General features: G+C 41.3%; 1 protein-coding gene, 1 non-coding gene and 1 pseudogene across 3 annotated transcripts in view; 1 reads left to right on the top strand and 2 right to left on the bottom strand.

Moving 5' to 3' along the window:
• Nucleotides 1–20,930, bottom strand: part of KAT14 (lysine acetyltransferase 14) — a 55,197-nt gene that overhangs the window by 21,928 nt on the left and 12,339 nt on the right. For both annotated transcript variants that reach the window (XM_037070950.1, XM_037070951.1), the window contains exons 4-6: nt 17,128–17,309; nt 6,113–6,532; nt 5,422–5,990 (exon numbers count right to left, since the gene is read on the bottom strand). In XM_037070950.1, the coding sequence (XP_036926845.1) occupies nt 5,422–5,990; nt 6,113–6,532; nt 17,128–17,309 (1,171 nt within the window). The remainder of the gene's footprint in view (nt 1–5,421; nt 5,991–6,112; nt 6,533–17,127; nt 17,310–20,930) is intronic.
• LOC119004220 (U6 spliceosomal RNA) lies at nt 1,462–1,565 on the bottom strand. Its single transcript, XR_005070149.1, has one exon. It is a non-coding gene; the product is annotated as a U6 spliceosomal RNA (small nuclear RNA).
• Nucleotides 11,346–11,463, top strand: LOC119004219 (uncharacterized; annotated as a pseudogene).

The raw sequence follows: 20,930 nt of genomic DNA, 5'->3' as shown, positions 1-20,930 counted from the left end.
GAACTGTGCACCTGAAATCCGTATAATTTTCTTAACCAACATCACTCCAATACATGCAATAAAAAGAAAAAAAATGAAAGAAAAAGGCAAAACCCTGGCCAGGTGGCTCAGTTGCTTGGAGGGTCATCCCATGCATCAAAAGGTTTAATTTCCAGTAAGGGCACACAGCTGGGTTGTGAGTTTGATCCCTGCTCAGGGTGTGAATAGTAGGCAACCAATCAATGTTTCTCTCTCATATCGATGTTTCTCTCTCCCCCTACTTTCTTCTCTCTCTAAAATCAACAAACATACCCTCAGGAGAGGGAAAAAGAAAGGGAAAGAAAGAGATAAAGAAAAGAACTAGTGGTGTCAATGTCCATATTAGGAATCCAAAAGGAGAGGGAAAAAACATAAAGGAAGAATATATTAAAGAAGCAATTATGAAGAATTTCCCAGATTAAAGAAGCACAGAAGAGAACATCCAGTTTCCAGTCTGGCATATAAATAAACAACACCCTAACAAGTAAAAGTTGAACAAACTTGAAATCAAACTTCTCAGATCCATCAGAGAATTGAGGTCACAGGGTAAACTGCTGCCCCCAAACAGGAGAGAGAGACAGAAGGATATAGAGAATCACAACTTACCAAACAGAAACCCATGAATAGAAAGCTGTGGGAACAAGTGCCAGCTAGAAAAACCTAAACTACAAATGCAAAATTGCTGGAGGTTCAGTGTGAGCAAATCCTAGAGACAAACCTCTGGGGGGAGGGGGACACATTTCTGCAAGTTTTCTTGATACTTCCAGGAGCTCTACCAAGTTCGCGTGGTTAAAAAGCAAAAAACCAAAAAAAAGCAAAGAAACATTGCCTCATGCTTCTGGCAAGAGGAGGGGAAAAATAGCCATTTTGAAATACATCAGAGTACAACATACTCTGTTCTTAACAAGGCCTGTCCTCGAAAGAAACCATTTTGCCAGAGCCTATCCCAATATCTTATTTTTTTTAAGTATTTTGTTAGAAACATCCCCCCCCAAGTTTTACTGAGAAATAACTGATATATATCACTTCATAAGTTTAAAGTATACAACATGATGGTTTGATATGCATTTATTGTGAAATGATTGCCACAATAGGTTCCGTTAACAGCCATCTTCTCATACAAGTATAAAAAGAGAAAAAAGAAAAAAATGTTTTCCTTGTGATGAGAATTCTTAAGATTTACTCTGTTAACAACTTTCCTATATATCAGCAGTGTTAGCTACAGTTACCATGTTGTATGTTACATTCCTAGTATTTATTTATCTTACAATTGTACATTTGTACTTTTGACCACCTTTCTCCAATGCCCCCTCCTCCCATCCTCTGCCTCTGGTAACCACAAGTCTGATCTCTGTCTATGAGCTGTTGTTTTTAACTCCACATAGGAGATAACACAGTATCTGCCTGTCTCGGTCTGACTTATTTCCCTCAGCATAATGCCTTAACAATATGGAACACTTCACAAATTCACCTATCATCCCTGTGCAGGAGCCATACTAATCTCTGTATTGTTCCCATTTTAGTATATGTGGTGCCAAAGTGAGCACACCGAGGTTTCACCAGAGCTTAAATAACCCGTGGAAAGGGAAATATCTAATTGCAGCTCCCTCTAGCCATCCCATCCCTACTAGCTGGGGAGGAAAAACTGAGAAGCCCTCGTGAAATTCAGAGCCCAAGGACACATGCTCACCAAAAGAATGGTAAAAGTTGTATGCACAACAGTAAGATCCCTATATCCCCCCTCAGCTCCCTGCTGCCAGATCGCTGCCTTCCTCCCCACAGAAGGCTGGTGGTCTGATCTGTAGACGAAGTATGACTGGGCCTCTGGACAGTGCAGCTAACACAGCATTAAGGTGTGAATACTGTAAAGCTAAAGGCTAAGGTCCCCTTTCCCCTCTTGGCAACCAGAGTCCTGAGTCTGAAACAATCCTTTATGGCAACTCTGACAACAGAAAACACCTCAAGGAAGAAATATTGGAGGTCCTCAACAGAGAACTTTTCCACTGTCTAAATGCTTCCTGCATTGCTGTTAAACTGGCCCTCAGCTTTACCCAGTGCTGGCTTGGGATTCTGGCTTTAAGTTCAAGGCCTTTCAGGCAAGGAAGGCCTCACATTTTACTTCCCAGGCAGCTCTCCTCGGAAAGCCACTAACTATATGCTCTGCTAAACCAGAGGGCAAACATATAAAACGGTAAAGATGGAGCACAGGAACAGGAGATTCAATACAAAGAAGGAGCAAATGAATTCCCAGTGAAAAGTGATCCCAGGACCAGAGTATCACACACAAAAGGCAGCCAGTAGAGTGGTAAGCGTGACTCAAGGGGACAACATACTGAGGCTATGATCACTAAGTCCCTGCCACTACTGAACCATTTTTAGCCCTGAGAAGTAGTGGCCCAGAATCTCTCTGTGCCCTGCTTGGCTTCACCATGTATTCTGAGACTACTCCATCCATGCCTGCTCCCTGGCTCAGCGGAGGGCACTTGCCCCACACTTAACCTCCTATGACCTGGAAGAAAGCATATCAGCCCAGGCAGGAAATACAGAGGACCCCATTCCCACAGTCCAGACTTCTGTCACACTCCCTGGTATATACTGCAGCTCAGGTGGTAGTGAGCCTTAAGTTTCCCAGGACTCCCTAATGACCTGACCACTGACTTCTCCAGGACCGGCTCATGGGAGGTGTAGCCAGAACATGACTATGAGTTTCCTGGAGCTGTTGTATCAATGGGGTGACTTAAAACAACAGAAATCTATTCTCTCATAGTTGTGAAGTCAGGAAATCAGGAATCAAGATGTTAGCAGGGCCATGCTCTTTCTGAACACTCTGAGGGACAATCTGTCCCATGCCTTTCTCTTGGCTTCTGATGTCGCCAGCAATTGTTGGTATCCCTTGGCTTATGGACACGTCGCTCTGCCTCAGTCATTACACGCTATTCTCCCTACGTGCCTGTGTCTGTGTCTCTTCTCTTCTTACAAGGACGCTGGTCACACTGCATTAAGGGCCCAGCCTACTCCAGTATGATCTTACCTTAACTGATTATAAGTATAGAGGCCTATTTTCCATAAAAGGTCTCATTTTCATATACCGGGGATTAGGACTTTAATATATCCTTTTGCGGGACACAATTCAATCTACAGTAATGACCCTCAGCTTATCTTCTGCTGGAAGCCTTCATCTGGGAGTCAATTTCCTTACACACTAAGTGCTTCCCACTTCATTTTTTTAAACTGAAAAGTGTACTGTTTAAGAATACGGACATTGAAAAAGTAGAAGAATGCTTAACAAGTAGGAAAATGACTCCCTTTGGGAGGAGCAGGCAATGCACAGGATTTCACAGGTGTTTATAATGCTGTTTCTTAACCCAGGAGCTAGAGGCATAGGCAGTTATTTTATTCATCTCTATAAACTATACTCATATGTTCTATGCATTCTTCTATGGATATGACACATTTCGTAATTTAAAAAAAAAGCATAGCTGTTAAAAAAGAGAACCCATGAGAACAAAAAACAGATGATAACAACAAAAGCATATGAGTAAGTAGCAAATGACTTAGACCAGAGGCAAAACCTAAGGCGGCAGTGAGGACAGGCCAGGAGCAGCCTGATTTATAGGCCAGAGCCTCAGGAAAGGGCAGCAACTGGGGACACCAGGTCCCACTAAAGTTGAGTCTCTTTATTTAAGGGGTTAAAGCCCCCCCCTACTCATATCCAGAAATGATATTCCCCTCCATGGGAAGAAGACTACACTCTGCAGAGGCTCAAAAGAGATTCTGGACACAAGGGCACCTGACACAGCCAAGGGTGGAAGTCCTGTCCTAAAAACAGCGACATTCAGTGGAAGTTTACCAGTTGATGGGGTGGCTCCCAGCCCCTCTCACTTGCTCCTAGGATGCAGGCAGGCAGGTTTTTACTCCCCAGGAAAGATGGGAAATAGAAAAAATATTAAAGGGGTGCATCGGGAGCAAAGGTCACTGACAAACTACAGCCCATATACCAAATCCAGTCTGTTCTAGTAAATAACGTTTGGAGCAAAGGTCACTGACAAACTACAGCCCATATACCAAATCCAGTCTGTTCTAGTAAATAACGTTTAATTGGAGTACAGCCACGCCCGTGCATTATGTCTTGAGCAGCTTTCACAATACAACAGTAATGCTGGATAGTTGCCATTGAGACTGTGTGGCCTGCAAAGCAGAAGCTATTTACTATCTGACCCTTTACAGAAAAAGTTTGCTAACCCAAAAGTTTGCTCGGAAAAGACAGAACAGAGAAACCAGAAGATAGGAAATTAAGAAGACTTTCTGTAACTCAAGGAGAGTTTCAAATTGAGAGGGCCCACATATGAAACACTGAGTACAATGAAACAAAAAGCCCTAAACTACTGAATAATATCAGGACAGTGGCAACAAGGAGAAGAGCCCGCTAGTTGCCAAAGAACAAGATAGAAGAATGTGTAAAGAATACAAAGAGGCAATTCACATAGAAACAACTAGGGAACACGAAAACTGTTTAACCTTACTGATAATCAAACAAATTCACTTCACAGCTCTCAGCTAACTAGTCAAAGGCTAGTAAGAGCAAGTGCTAGCAATGATACAGGGAATATAAGACCTCTCATTCCTGCTGTGGGAAGGTGTGGTTCTGGCAGTTCAAATGGAATTCACTGCTCCAGGAGTACACCTAAACATGGGTTCCACTAAACCATCTCAAGCAACACTGACACCATACTGATTCCTTGGCTGCTATGTCTCCATGTTGTCTCCTAACNGTTTAACCTTACTGATAATCATTTCACAGCTCTCAGTTAGCTAACTAGTCAAAGGCTAGTAGGAGCAAGTGCTAGCAATGATACAGGGAATATAAGACCTCTCATTCCTGCTGTGGGAAGGTGTGGTTCTGGCAGTTCAAATGGAATTCACTGCTCCAGGAGTATACCTAAACATGGGTTCCACTAAACCATCTCAAGCAACACTGACACCATACTGATTCCTTGGCTGCTATGTCTCCATGTTGTCTCCTAACCACACAGATGTTTACATGTTTTCAGATCCTGCTAAGCGCAGGGTCTGGTACACTAATGTTCTCAATACAACTATCGATCAAAGCTATGAAACAAACCATGGACAGCTACCCTCAGGGACAATATGATACAATGAAAATGTCTAGGTTCTGCCTTGAATGCCCCAAGAGGGGAAAACCCCAGATGTATGAAGGGATATTCAGACTGAGCTATTTCAAAAAATTAAGCCCAGCAATTTTTATATTTTTCTTTTTTGCTGTTTTTGTTTCTCTCCCAAAATTACTCAGGACTTTAACAGTCACAGCGGAACTGTGTCCACTCCATCATGCCTGCCCCACCTCCACTCCCACCCTGAGTTTGAAAGTGTTTGCTAACTCACCTGGTATCTGTCGAGGATTCTGATGTCCTGACAGGTGGTTCTGTATGTGGCTTGGGCTGTTGGAAGACTGGAAACTCCTCCTTCTTTGGCTCCATAAATCCCATCAACTAACAAAAGAGCAGCATTAACTACTTGATCCAAGTCAAAAAGTGGTAAGCCCCTCTCCCTTTTCGCTTGTCTGATAATCAATTTACGCTTCAGTCTCCGAGCTTCTGGTGTCATGGCAACAGCACTGGGACAAGCTTCCAGCCTTTTCAGAAGCAGTTTTTCCTCATAGATGCTCACAGGGGTATATTTGGGCCCTTTAGGTTTCCTGTCCTTCTCCAGCTGTGGCTTCCTCTTTTCTCGAGCCCTTGTTTGCAAAGATGTATTGGAATCTGTGTCTTCGCTGTCAATGTCCATCCTATCGGGTTTTTCCTCCTCACTCTCTACCTCCTGCTTTATCTGCTCGGGAGCTCTGACCTTCTTTCTGCCTGCAACCACTGTCCCAGAAGCTGCTGACCCAGCAGGGGGTGGGACGTACTCCATCCCTGGATCTATGACTCCATCACCTTCCATCTCATCATCATCTGTGCAGAGCATAAAACAAAGCAGAAGAAATGCAAAGCACACTACATGCAAGGTGAAAGCATACACTTTTATATCATGGGCCATACATAAAATAAAAGACCCATGAAAGGTTAAGTCTTACCATGAAACAAGGCTTGTGGTGGCATCACGTCTGGAATCAGATCTGCTTCTGAAAGCAAGCTAGGCGTAGCTGAGTGAGAAGCAGGAGTCCCGGGGGCAGAGAAATCCAGAGAAGGAGAAGGAGATGGGCTTGTCAGCGGAGTGCGGTCAGAGGAGCTCAAGGATGAAAAGTCAATCACTTCTCCTTTTTCTAGAATCACGTCAGGCCGGCGGCCTCGGCTTATGAATTTTACTGGGGTTGAAGAAGTACTCCTGTCAAGAAAGCCAGCTGCTTCCTTCTGTGCTCTTCTAATGTCTTTTGCTTCCTGAGTACGAGACCTTTTCTCTTTTAATTCCATGGCCGATTCCACGGGATTGCGGCTCACACGTTTTCTAAGGCCTTCGACAGTAATGATGGGATCTAAAGTTGGTTTTGAAGCTGCTGGAAAAGAATAAATATCTAAATTTTTTGAAATTGTATTTTATTAATTATGCTATTACAGTTGTCTAGATTTTTTCCCTCCTTTACCCACCTTCACCTAGGACTCTCCACTCCCTCAGGGAATCTTCACACAAGTTCATGTCCATGGGTTATGCATATAAGTTCTTAGGCTATTCCATTTCCTGTACTATACTTTATATCACCAAAGCTATTCTGTACCTACCTATTTGTATTTCTTAATCCCTTCACCTTTTCATCATTCCCCCGCACCCTACTCCCATCTGGCAAACAACCAAATGCTCTCCACACCCATGATACTGACTCTATTCTTGTTCACTCAGTTTGTTTTTTAAATACAATTGTTGATAGACATGTATTTTTGCCATTTTATTGATCATAATTTTGATCTTCTTTTTCTTAAATAAGTCCCTTTAAAATTTCATATACTACTGGTTTGGTGATGATGAACTCCTTTACCTTTTTCTTGTCTGAGAAGTTCTTTATCCACCCTTCAATTTTATTTTATTTTATTATTTTTATTTAATTCTTATTCAAGTACAGTTTTCTGTTTTATATTCCCTGCCCTGCACCCCCCCAGTGCTCCCCACCTCCCTCCCATTTCCACCCCCACCCTTAGTTATTGTCCATGTGTCCTTTATACTTGTTCATGTGAGTCCCTCCCCTTTTCCCCTATGATTCTCTCCCCTCTGGACCCTGCCAGCCTGTTTTGTATTTGAGTGTCATTGGTCCTATTTTGCTTGCTTGTTTGTTTTGTTGTTTAGATTCCTGTTAAAGGTGAGATCACATGGTATTTGTCTTTCACCGCCTGGCTTATTTCGCCACCCTCCAATTTTAAATGATCACTTCGCTAGGTAGAGCAATCTTGCCTGTAAGGCTCTGCTTTCCATGATTTTGAATATTTCTTGCCAATCTCTTCTAGACTGCAAAGTTACTTTTGAGAAATCAACTAACAGTCTTATGAGAACTCCCCTATAGGTAATTAACTACTTTTTTCTTGCTGCTTTTTAGATTCTCTATTTACCTTTCACCTTTGGCATTTTTACAATGATGTGCCTTGGAGTGCTTTGCATACATCTTGTTTGGGACTCTGTGCTTCCTGGACTTGTATGTCTATTTCCTTCACCAAGTTAGGGACCTTTTCTCTCATTCTTTTTCACGTATATTTCCAACTTCTTGCTGTTTCTCTTCTCCTTCTGGCACACCCATAATGTGAATGTTGGACCACTTAAGCTTGTCCCAGAAGATGTTTATACTACTCATTTTTTTGAATTCTTTTTTCTTGTTGTTCCAGTGATTGTCTTTTGCTTCCTTGTGTTCCAAATTGTTGATCTGATTCTTGGCTTCCTCCATTCTACTGTTGTTTCCCTGTAAATTTTTCTTTATATCACATAGTGTATCATTCATTTCTGACTGGATCTTTTTTGTTCTGCTGAGGTCCTCACTAAGTTCCTTGAGCATCCTTATAAACAGTGTTCTGAACTCTGCATCTGATAGCTTGCTTATTTCTGTTCCCTTTAGCTCTTTTTCTGGAGTTTTAATCTTTTCTTTCATTTTGGCCATGATTCTTTGTCTCCTTTTTTTGGCAGCCTCCCCGTGTTTGTTTCTATGTATTAGGTAGAGCTGCTTTGACTCTGTCTGTGTCTTGGAGTGTGGCCTAATGTAGTAGGTATCCTGTAGGGGCCAGTGGCACAGCCTTCCCTATCACTCAAGCTGGGTACTCTAGATGCAGCCTTAGTGTGTGGCTGTATACACTCTCCTCCTCCAGTTGAGCTTTGATTGCTGTTGGCACGTCAATGAAAGGGATTTACCCAGGCCAGTCAGCTGCAAGCACTGGCTGTGACCACTAACCACCAACCTCCGCCATCCATGGAGGATCATCTTCTGTGCAGGGGCAGCGTGGTGGTGCTATGACATGGTCTGTAGCTGCCCACCAGGTACACAGGCTTTGAGATTTCCTGGGTGGTGCTGGGCAAGGTCAGCCCTCATGTGTGTTTAGCCTAGGGCCACCTTGCCTGAGCTATAGAGCAATCTTAGATAGCTACTATTTCTGCTGGGCTTGGAGCTTCCCTGGAGAAGCCATGCTGTGAATTTAGGCTACCTGCTGTCAATGGCAGGCATGACACTCGCTGAGGCCAGCAGTTCCTTTTTTGAGGATTTAGGGAGTTGTGAAACATGAGCCAGACCAGCCAGTCATGTGGAAAAACAGCTTGGGTGGGCCCATAGTTGAGTGGGGCAGTGGCAGAGGCTCTGGGGATCTCCAAGGTGGATCAACCAGTGTTAACCAAGTTGATGGAGTCTCAGACATGGCACTAGCTTGCCAGCTCTGTGTCTAAGTCAGGGAAGGGTTTAGAAAACAAACAATGGACTCTGCTCACCTTGATGCCAGATACTTCAGTTTCTCCCTCTGTGCCACTGGTGCCTTTCAATCTGTTACCCCAGTGCTGGACTTCAGAGGGATTGAGTCTGAGTAGGTGAGTCCATGTGTGGGTTCCTTAAGAGGCCCTGCTTGGGGCTCCAGCAGTTTCTTCTAACATAAACTCCACTGGTTTTTGCAGCCAGAAGTTGTGGGGACTTATCTTCTCAGCACTGGGACCCTGGGCTAGGGTTCTGGTGTGGGGCTGAGACTTCTCACTCCCAAGGTATCCCTCCTGAATTTTTATCCACCACCTGTGGTTGTAGGCCCAGACCACTCCAAGGCTCTGCATCTATGCCTCTCCTGCCAGTCTGGATGGATGTTATTTAATTCCACAGTTGTCAGACTTCCATTCAACTTGATTTCTGATGGTTCTGAGTGATGGCTGTTCTATATTTTAGTTGTAATTTTGATGTGGTTTTGAGAGGAGGCAGGTCATGTCTGCCTGTGTTGCCATCTTGACCAGAAGTCTCTCTAAATTTGTAAATAATCATTCAAGTTTCATTTCTTTTGCTAATTTATTGTTGTAAGCCTATTGCCACCTTCAAAATAGAGAAATGCTCAATGGATGCTTTATTTTTTTTCCTCTTTTTTCAGTCATTTTTACTTCTGGTCACTAGTTTAAGAACCTTTTCTGACTCCTCTTTCCTACACCCTATCACTAATCTCACATTTTCTTTTGGGTGGCTTCTCCTAATTATTCTTCCCTTTCACTTCTGTTATTTAATTAACATTCAGCACTTGATAAGTCAATGAATGCTTTAAATGAGGACTTGGATATATCTGTTAAGAAAAAAATTATAATACACATTAAAAAACTAATTACTACCTTTTACCTATTGGGATTGGTAAACATTAAAAGTTTAATAATGCTCAGCAAGCATAGGGAAAATGAACACTTTCATACTAGAATATAAATTTTACTATAATTTTTTGGAGGGTAATTTGGCAATACTGATAAAAGTTTTTAATTAGCATAGTTTTGGATAAAGCAACGTGCTTCCAAGAATTTACCACAAAAAACTTGCACAAGCACACAAATGTAATATTATAATGCTATTTAAAATAACCAAAACAAAAGGTTCTAGAAATAAGCAAAATATCCACCACAGGGGTTTAATAAATTACCATGTAGCCATTCAATGGAATGCAACAAAATAAAAGATCTGCATGTACAGGAATGGAAAAATATCCAAGGTATACTTGTAAGCAGGGGGATAACTGAAGAACAAGTATTATGGGTCCATTTACAGTTTTTCTCAAAAAAGAACAAAATGTTTAAATGTGCAGAGACTATTTCAAATGGCGTCACAAGAGTGAACAGTGGTTACTCTGGGGAATGAAACTGGAGGAAGGGGTACGTGCAGAGGGGCACCATCCATAATTTATACCCTTCAATCCTATTTGATTTTATTCACAAATATATTTTTTAAAATGTAAAAGCTGTCCTGTACAATCTTCTTAACCAGTGTCACCCCAATAAATTCAATTTTAAAAAGTAACAATAAAAAAATTAAAATGTAAAATTTGAAGCTAGGTGAATGATATGTGGGGATTCATTATATTACTCTCCATATTTGCATACATTTAAATTTTTTCATGATAAAAAGATTAAAAACAGGACTTCTGGTCAAGATGGAGGTGTAGGTAAACACACTTCACCTTCTCACACAACTACAGAAAAAATACATCTAGACTACAAAATGGCTATTACCCAGAACTGTCAGAAAATAGAGCTGTAAGGAAGGCCAACAACCATGGATTTAAAAAAGCAACATTCATGCAGATGGGCAGGAGGGGTAGAGATGTAGACAGAGGTAGAGAAGCGCAGAAAGGCACAATGCTGCAGAGGCAGTGTGGAGAGGAAGCAGAATGGTCCATCCCACACTCACATGTGGTAAATAAAAACTGGGAGGGATACTTCAGGTGCACAGGATCACTGGCCCAAACCAGACTACCCAGGAGCCCAGGGTTCCAGCGCCTCGAAGATAAATCACCATAACTTCTGGCTGTGAAAAAAGTGGGTGTTGAGGTGTGGAAGAAACTGCCAGATTATCAGAAGGCTCATCTTAAAGGTCCTACATAGACAAGGTATTTACACACACCCATGCCCTCTAGGATTCAGCACCAGGGCAACAGCTGGAAGGGCATAGTGGCATACGGGGAGAAAGCAAGGAGACTGGAAACAGGGCATGGGCTGAGAGACAGCTTCCTCCCAGGCAAACCACCAGAAGCCAGGCAGCCACAATGTCTCCTCTCTGAGTGCTGTCCCCTCACAGAGCCACAAAGTAGTAAAAGGATTGCCCCATGCTGGCAATCATCTAAGGCTCTGTCCCACACTATTAACAGGTCCTCTCTTCTAAAATAGGCCAGGCTACTGTCGCTTCTCAACCTCTTGGCTTAGATCAAGTGTAGTGTCTGTTCTTATCAGTTTAAAATAGGCCAGGCTAGTAAGACAGGGAATCAAAGTAGCTCTACATAACACACAGAAACAAACACAGGGAGGTTGCCAAAATGAGGGGACAAAGAAATATGGTCCCATTGAAAGAACAAAACAAAACTCTGGAAAAAGAATTAAACAAAATATAGATAACCAACCTATGAGATGCAGAGTTCAAAACACTGCTTATAAGGATACTTAATGAACTCACTCAGTATGGCAACAGCATGATAAAGACCCAGGCAAAAATTAAGGTTACATTATGTGAAATAAAGAAAAATCTATATGGAACCAACAGTACAGTGGATAAAACTGAGTATCAAGTCAACAAATTGGAATATAAGGAAGAAAAACAGCACACAATCAGAATACCAAGAAGAAAAAAGAATTTTAAAAAATGAGGATAGAATAATAAGCTTCTGGGACATCTTCAAACATACCAATATCCCAATCATAACAATGCAAGAAGAAGAAGAGGAAGGGCAAGAAACTGAAAATTTATTTGAAAAAAAAATGAAAGAAAATGTCCCTAACTTGGTGAAGGAAATAGACATACAGGTCCAGGAAGCAGAGAGTCCCAAACAAGTGGGACCCAAAGAGTACCACACCCAGACACATCATAATTAAAATGCCTGAGATTAAAAATAGAGAATCCTAAAAGCAACAAGAGAAAAGAAGAGAGTTACCTACAAAGGAGTTCCCATAAGACTGTCAGCTGATTTCTCAAAAGACACTTTGCTGGATAGAAAGGACTGGCAAGCAGCATTCAAAGTGATGAAAAGTAAGGCCCTACAACCTAGAGTACTCTATTTAGCAAAGCTATCATTTAAAATAAATAAAACCAAATAACACACAACTGAGAAAGAAAACTATAGGCCAATATGGCTGATGAACAGAAACGCTCAAATCCTCAACCAAATATTGGCAAACTGCATCCAGCAATACAATAAAAAGATCATACACCATGATCAAGAGGGATTCATCCTAGGAATGCAAGGATGGAATAATATTCACACATGAACAAATGTAGTATATCACATAAACAAAATCACATGATTATATTAATAGACGCAGAAAAACCATTTGATAAGGTACAGTACTGATTTACAATATAAACACTCAGCAAGGTGGGAGCAGAGGGAGCATACCTCAACATAATAAAGGTCATATATGAGAAACCTACAGCTAACAACATATTTAATGGGCAAAAATTAAAAGCTTTTCTACTAAGATCAGGAACAAGACAAGACTGTCCCCTTTCACCACTTCTGTTCAACATAGTAATGGAAGTCCTAGCCATAACAATTGGACAAGAAAAAGAAATAAAAGACAATCAAATTGGAATGGAGGAAGTAAAATTGCCATTGTTTGCAAATAACATGATAGTGTACACAGAAAATCCTGTAGACTCCACTAAAAATCTACTCAACCTAGTAAGTGAATTTGGCAAAACAGTGGGATACAAAGTCAGTAATCAGAAATCAAAGGCATTTCTGTATACCAACAATGAAATATTAGTAAGAGAAGTCAAGTAAAAAAATCCCATTTGATACAGAAACAAGAAAAATAAAGTACCTTGGAATATACCTAACCAGGGAAGTAAAGACCTGCACTCAGAAAACTACACAACACTGAAGAAAGAAATGAAGGATGATATAAACAAATGGAAGTATAAACCGTGTTCATGACTGTAAGACTTAACATCTTCAAAATGTCCATACTCCCCAAAGCAATGTATAGATTGAACACAATCCTTATTAAAGCACCAATGACATATCACAGATATAGAACAAACACTTCAAAAATTTATATGGAACCATAAATGAATCTGAGTAGCTGCAATAATTCTGAGAAAGAAGAACAAAGTAGTAGGAATCACAATATCTGACATCAAACTACATTACAAGGCCACTATAATCAAACAGTCTGGTACTGGCACAAGAACACAAACACAGGTCAATGGAACAGAATAGAGAGCCCAGAAATAAACCAAAGTCTCTACTGTCAGTTAATATTGGACAAAGGGAACAGAAGCATAAAATGGAGTAAAAACAGCCTCTTCAACAAATGGTGCTGGGAGATCTGGACAGGTACATGCAAAAAAATGAAACTTGACCACCAACTTACTATATATACAAAAATAAACTCAAGATGAATAAAATACTTAAATGTAAGTCAGAGCACTATGAAAGTCCTAGAGGAGAACATTGGCAGGAAAATCTCAGATATTTCACGCAGCAATTTTTTCAGATATGTCCCCTAGAGCAAGGGACATAAAGGGAAGAATCAGCAAATGGGACTTCATGAAAATTACAAGCTCCTGCACAGCTAGAGAAAATATCAGCAAAATGAAAAGGGAACCAACTGTATGGGAAAATATATTTGCCAATGATGTTATCAGACAGGGGTTTGATCTCCAAAATATATAAGGAACTCATACAACTCCACACCAAAAAGACAAACAATCCAATTAAAAAATGGGCAAAGGAAGACTTCCGGCCAAGAGGGAGGCATAGATAGGTAGGTACACTATACCTCATCATACAACCAAAAGGACAACAGAAAATTTAAAAAGAAACAACAACCTTAACTGCCAGAAAATCAAACTCTATGCAAGTCCAACAACCAAGGAGTTAAAGAAGAAATATTCATCCAGACCGGTAGCAATAGTGTAGAGGATATGTGGCAAGGTGGCAACAGAAGGACCGGGTGGAGGGGGTTTGGAGGTGGTGAAGGCAGTGGCTGGCAGAGCAGGTGATTCCACATTTGCATGTGGGTAAACCAGGAGGAAAACTGGGGAGTGAGACAAACCACACAACCCAGGGTTCTAATGTGGGGAAATCAAGCCTCAACACCTCTGACTGAAAAAACCTGTGGGGGTTGAGGCGGCAAGAGATACTCCCAGCCTCACAGGAGAATTCACTGGAGAGACCCAGTGTCCTAGAACGTACAAAAACCCATGCACAATTTGCTTGTGGGCAGTCATGGAAGTGACTAAAAGCCAGTGGAAAGCCCAGCAAGCAGCATTGTTCCCTTTAGGACCCACATATAGCACCATAATGCAGTGACATGGATTGTCCCACCCTGGAGAATACATAAGGCTTGGCCCCTTACTACATAACATGTGTGCTAGGGGGAAAAAATGGCCCAAATAAAAGACAAGATCAAAGCTTCAAAAAAATACAACTAAGCAATGAAAACATAGCCAACCTATCAGATGCAGATTTTAAAACACTGGTAATCAGGATGCTCACAGAAATGGTTAAGTATGGTCACAAAATAGAGGAAAGAGTGAAGACTATACAAAGTGAAATAAAGGAAACTGCACAAGGAAGCAACAGTGACAGGAAAAAAAACAAGACTCAAATCAATGATATGGAACAAAATGAAGAATAAACATTCAACCAAAACAGAATGAAGAAACAAAAATTAAAAAAAACGAGGAGAGGCTTAGGAACCTCTGGGACAACTCTGAACGTTCCAACATCTGAATCACAGGGGTGCCAGAAGGAGAAAAGGAAGAGCAAGAAATGGAAAACTTTGTTGAACAAATAATGAAGAAAAACTTCCCCAATCTGGTGAAGGAAACAGACCTCAAGGAAGCCCAGGAAGTTCAGAAAGCCCTGAAGAAGTTGGACCCAAGGAAACATACACCAAGGCACATCATAATTACATTACCCAATAGTAAAGGTAATGAGAAAATCTTAAAAGCAACAAGAGAAAAGGAGACAATTACCTACAAAGGAGTTCCCATAAGACAATCAGCTGACTTCCCAAAAGACACCTTGCAGGCAAGAAGGGGCTGGAAATAGTATTCGAAGTCATGAAAGACAAAGACCTACATCCAAGATTACTCTATCTGGCAAAGCTATCACTTAGAATGGAAGGGCAGATAAAGTGCTTCCCAGATAGGGTCAAGTTAAAGGAGTTCATCATCACCAAGCCCTTGTTACATGAAAGGTTAAAGGGACTTATCTAAGGAAAAGAAGAAGATCAAAACTGTGTATAGTAAGTAAAGTCACAATAAAATCACACCTGAACCTAAAAAACAAAAACATAAACAAACTAAACAAACAACTAGAACAGGAATAAAATCACAGAAATGGAAATCACACGGAGGGTTATCAGTGGGTAGAGGGAGGGAGGAATGAGGGCAAAGGTACAGGGAATAACAAGCATAAATAGTAGGTACAAAATAGACAGGGGGACGTTAATAGTATAGGAAATGTAGAAATGAAAGAACTTGTATGTACAACCCATGGACATGAACTAGGTGGTAATGCAGATGCGGGGGGCAGGGCAGAGAGGATTAAAGGGGATAAAATGGGACAACTATAGTAACATAATAAATAAAATACATTTTAAAATATAGGCAAAGGACCTGAACAGACACTTCTCCAAGGAGGACATTCAGAGGGTCCAGAGACATATAAAAGGATGCTCAGCATCATTGGCCATCAGAGAGATGCAATTCAAAACCACAATGAGATACCACTTCACACTGGTCAGAGTGGCCATCATAAACAAAGCAACAAACAAGAAGTGGTGGCGAGAGTGTGGAGAAAAGGGAACCCTAATGCACTGTTGTTGGGAATGCAGATTGGTGCAGTCACTGTAAAAAAATATATAAAATTTCCTCAAAAAACTAAAAGTGGAACTGCCTTTTGACCTGGCAATTCCACTGCTGGGATTATACCCTAAGAATCCTGAAACACCAATTTAAAAGAATCTATGCACCCCAATGTTCATAGCACAATTTATAATAGACAAGTGTTGCAAGCAACCTAAGTGCCCACCAGTAAATGAGTGGATCAAAACACTATGGTACAGGCCCTGGCTGGCGTAGTTCTGTGGATTGAGCACAGGCCTGTGAACCAGAGGATCGCAGTTCGATTCCCAGTCAGGGCGCATGCCTGGGTTGCAGGCCAACTCCCAGCAGGGGACACATGAAGGCAACCATACATTGATGTTTCTCCCTCTCTTCCTCCCTTCCTCTCTCTAGAAATAAATATTAAAAAAAAACAAAAAACACTATGGTACATTTACATGATGGAATACCATACAGCAGAAAGAAAGAAGGAGCTCCTACCCTTTGTGACAGCATGGATGGATCCAGAGAGCATTATGATAAGTGTAATAAGCCAGGTGGTGAAAGACAAATATCATATGTTCTCACCTATAAGTGGAAGCTAATCAACAAAACAAACAAGCAAGCAAAATACAACCAGAGACATTGAAAGAAAAAACAAACCAACCATAACCAGAGGGGAGGTAGGAGAGGATAAAGAGGGCAAAAGTGGGTAGGGTCGTCAAGGAACATGTATAAAAACACTTGGACAAAACCAAAGGATGGTGAGATGGAGGGTGGGAGGCAGATGGCTGGGGTAGGGGGAGAGTGGTGGGCATAAAATGGGATCAACTGTATTTAAACAATTTAAAAGAGAGAGAGAGAAAAAAAAGTTTAGAACAAAATCTGATTAAAATAGAGCACCTTTCAGATATCAAAGGAAATTTTACAAACGTAACTTGATTGAAATTATCAAATATTTTAATATAATTATTTATGGTATACCAAAAAAAAGGATCACAGTAAATTGCCAAGCAGAGTGTCACTCAGGAGGCAGATGAGGTGTATCTGGTAAAAATGGAATTGTTTCCTAAGCTCACACTTGCTTGGTTTTGGCCTGGTTAGCACCTTCTATACTGTGCTCACAACAGTACCTTTTACTTTCAAGGTAGAGGCAGATAACTTCTCTCCTTCAGGTTTCATTGTTGGGGGCTTGTTGTGAACAAGTTTCCACCATCCTGGTTCTCCAAATTCCTGAGCACCTGAACGGAAATACATAGGACTTCCCACACTGAGGCAACCTGCTACTGTGCTCCACCAGGTCGAAGTCTTTTTCCTAGACAGTCCAAAATATAAAAATTATTGGTATTTTAATTCAATCATTATATAAAAAATACACTCTATGTGTACTCTACAAAGCCTAGCCTATGATATGCTACAAAACATGCAATCTTTGAAGGAACATAAGTCAAGACTGAGCCGCTGAAGGCTGTCTGCCTTCAAATACTGGCTCTACAACCTTCTAACTGACTCAGTTTCTTCATATTTAAAATTAGGATCATAGAACTAGCTTTTATATGTGAATTAAACACAGCTCTCAAAAAGCAAGCAGGAGAATAAATCACCCTTGTAAATACTTCATGTTTTTATATTATATTTTGATTATGGTATTACAATTGTCTAAATTTTTTCCCATTCCCCCATTCACCTAGCACCCCCTACTGTCTCGGGTAATCACCACACCATTTTTCATGTCCATGGGTCATGCGTATAAGTTCATCAGCTACTCTATTTTCTATAGTGTACTTTACAACCCCATGTTTATTTCTGTAACTACCTATCTGTACTTCTTAATCCACTCAGCTCTTTATCCATCCCCCTACACTCCCCTCCCATCTGGCAACCAACAAAATGAACTCCATGTCCATGACTTTGTCTCTGTTCTCATTTGCTTAGTTTATTTTTAGATTCAATTGTTGATATGTATGTGTTCAGTGCCTTTTTATTTTTCAGTTTGGACCTTTCTTCCCTAAAATAAGTCCCTCTAACATTTTATACAATAATGGTTTGGTGATGATGAACTCCTTTAGTTTTTTCTTGTCTGGGAAGCTCTTTATCTCCCCTTTGATTCTAAATAATAGCTTTTCTGTGTGGAGCAATCCTGGCTGTAGGTCCCTGCTTTTCATGACTTTTCCATGAATATTTCTTGTCAATCCCTTTTAGCCTGCAGTTACTTTTGAGAAATCAGCTGATGGTCTTATGGGAACACCCCTCTAGATAAATAACTGCTTTACTCTTGCTGCTCTTTAGATTCTCTCTTTATCTTTAACCTTTAGCATTTTAATTATGATGTGTCTTAGTATAGGCATCTTTGTATTCACCTTGTATGGGTCTATCTGTACGTCTTGTACTTGCACATCTATTTTCTTCACCAAATTAGGGGAATTTTCCTTTCATCCTTTTTTCAACTAGATTTCCAATTTCCTCCTCTTTCTCTTTTCCTTCTGGTATCATGCAAATGTTGGAACACTTGAAGTTGTCCCAGAGGCTACTTACACTATCCTTGTTTTTTTGGACTACCTTTTCTTCTTTTTCTGCACAGTTGTTTTTTGCTTCCTTATGTTCTAAATCACTGATTTGATTCCTGGCTTCATCCATTCCACTGTTGTTTCCCTGTAATTGTTTTTTATTTAAATTAGTGTTTCCTTTGTTTCTGACTGATCCTTTCTATGCTGTTAACAACCTCACTAAGTTCCTTGAGAATCCTAGTAACTAGTGATTTGTGCTCTGCATCTAATAAATTACTTATCTCCATTTTATTCTTTTTCTAGAACTTGATCTTTACTTTCATTTGGGCCATGTTTCTTTATCTCCTCATTTTGGCAGCCTCTCTGTGTTTGTTTCTATGTATTAGGTAGAGCTGCTTTGACTCCATGTCTTGGTAGTGTGGCCTAACGTACAGGTGGCCAGTAGGGTCCAGTGGCCCAGCCTCCCCTATCACCCAAGCAGGGTACACAGGGTGTGCCCTTTGTGTGCCTTGGGTACACTCTCCTTTTGTAGTTGAGCCTTGATTGTTGTTGACAGGTCAACGAGAGGGATTTACCTAGGCCAGTCAGCTGCAAGGACTAACTGTGACCACTGACTGACAATTTCCACCCTCTGTGAAGGATCTGTTTTGTGGGGGCAGGGTGGTGGTACTCTGATGTGGTCTGTAGCTGTTCACTAGGTACACAGGCTCTGGGCTCCCCAGGTTGTACAGGCTAAGGTCAGCACCAACCTGTGTTCTGCTGAGGGCCAGCCTGCATGAGCTATAAAGTAACCTGACTGCAACTTGTGCTGCAAACTTCTGGCTGTAAAGGCTGTAAAGGCAGTGGGGATTGTTCAGTATAAGAAACTTCTGGAGCCCTGGCTGGTGTAGCTCAGTGGATGAGCGCGGGCCTGTGAACCATAGGATCGCGGTTCCATTCCCAGTCAGGGCACGTGCCTGGGTTGCAGGCCAGTTCCCAGCAGGGGACTCATGAAAAGCAACCATACATTGATATTTCTCTCCTTGCCTTCCCCTCTAAAGATAAATAAATAAAATCTTTTAAAAAAAAAAAGAAGGAAACTTCTGGAGACCCACGCAGTTCCCCTTAAAAAAACCTACATGAGGATTTACACAGACACACTCCCTCTGAGCTCCCACACCACTGGGCTAGCAGCTTGCAAAGCACCAGTGTCATACAAGGAAGAACTGAAGTATCTGTCATTAAGGCGGGAACTGGCAGACAGCTTACTCCCAGACAAAAAGGTGGGCAGCAGCCATTGTTACTTTTCTGAGCCTTCAGGCTGCTACTTGTGCTGGGCTGGAGATTCCCGGGGAAAGCCAAGCTTTGAATCTAGGCTGGCTGCTGCCAGTTCCTGTCACTTCCAGGCCTGGGGCCACTTAGCTCTTGCTTGTTTGATAGGATTTTGGAAGTTGTAAAGCAATAGCCAAGACCAACCATTCATATGGAAAAGTCAGTTAACAGTTTGGAGGGGCCTGTAAATTTGGTGGGACAGTTAACAGAATGGAACAGTACATCTGAAAGGATGGAGTACCAGGGATCTCCAGGGAAGGGCAAACAGTGTTAGCCAGGTTGATCAAGTCTTCACATATGGCACCTGATTGTTTGCTCTGTGGCTCTGTGTGGGGAAGGTTCAGAAAAGTGACAATCGCTACTGCCCACCTTTCTGTCTGGGAGTAAGCTGTCTGCCAGCTCCCGCCTTGATGACAGATACTTCAGTTCTTCCTTGTATGACACCGGTGCTTTGCAAGCTGCTACCCCAGTGGTGTGGGAGCTCAGAGGGAGCGTGTCTGTGTAAGTCCACATGTGTTTTTTAAGGGAACTGCTTGGAACTCTAGAATTTTCTTCTACTGAACAATTCCTGCTGGTCTTTGCAGCCAGAAGTTATGGGGACTAATCTTCCTACTGGAACCCTGGGCTGGGGTGCCTGGTGTAGGGGTGGTACTCCTTGCCCCTGAGATATCCCTCCCAAATTTTTAACCACCACACATGGACGTGGGACTAGCCTGTTTCACATCTCTGCCCTCTCTACCAGTCTAAAAGGATGTAGTCTCTTAATTCCATAGTATTCAGACTTCCATTCAAGTTGATTTCTGATGGTCCTGAGTGACGGCTGTTAAATATTAGTTATAATTTTCATGTCGTCATTCAAGGAGTTGAGCTATGTTCACCTATCTACCCTACTAAATAGTTCATTTTACCCAAGGTATCAGATGCATATCTCAGTCTGTTCTTATTGGCCTTTACACCATAGAATGGGTTAAAACTATATTGCACAATATGTTCCACAAACAAAGAATTTAACTTTGGGGATGGAGAAGCAAGTATAACTAGACAAGAGTATATATAACAAATTTTTAAACATGTTAAATGTCAAAAATTCAGGTTCCTCTCGAAAATTCTTTCAAATG

The sequence above is a fragment of the Sturnira hondurensis genome, unplaced genomic scaffold (genome assembly GCF_014824575.4).
Source record: "Sturnira hondurensis isolate 20B ecotype Veracruz unplaced genomic scaffold, ASM1482457v3 Scaffold0019186, whole genome shotgun sequence".
Taxonomy (NCBI): Eukaryota; Metazoa; Chordata; class Mammalia; order Chiroptera; family Phyllostomidae; genus Sturnira; species Sturnira hondurensis.
This window is presented reverse-complemented; position numbering and strand designations above follow the sequence as displayed.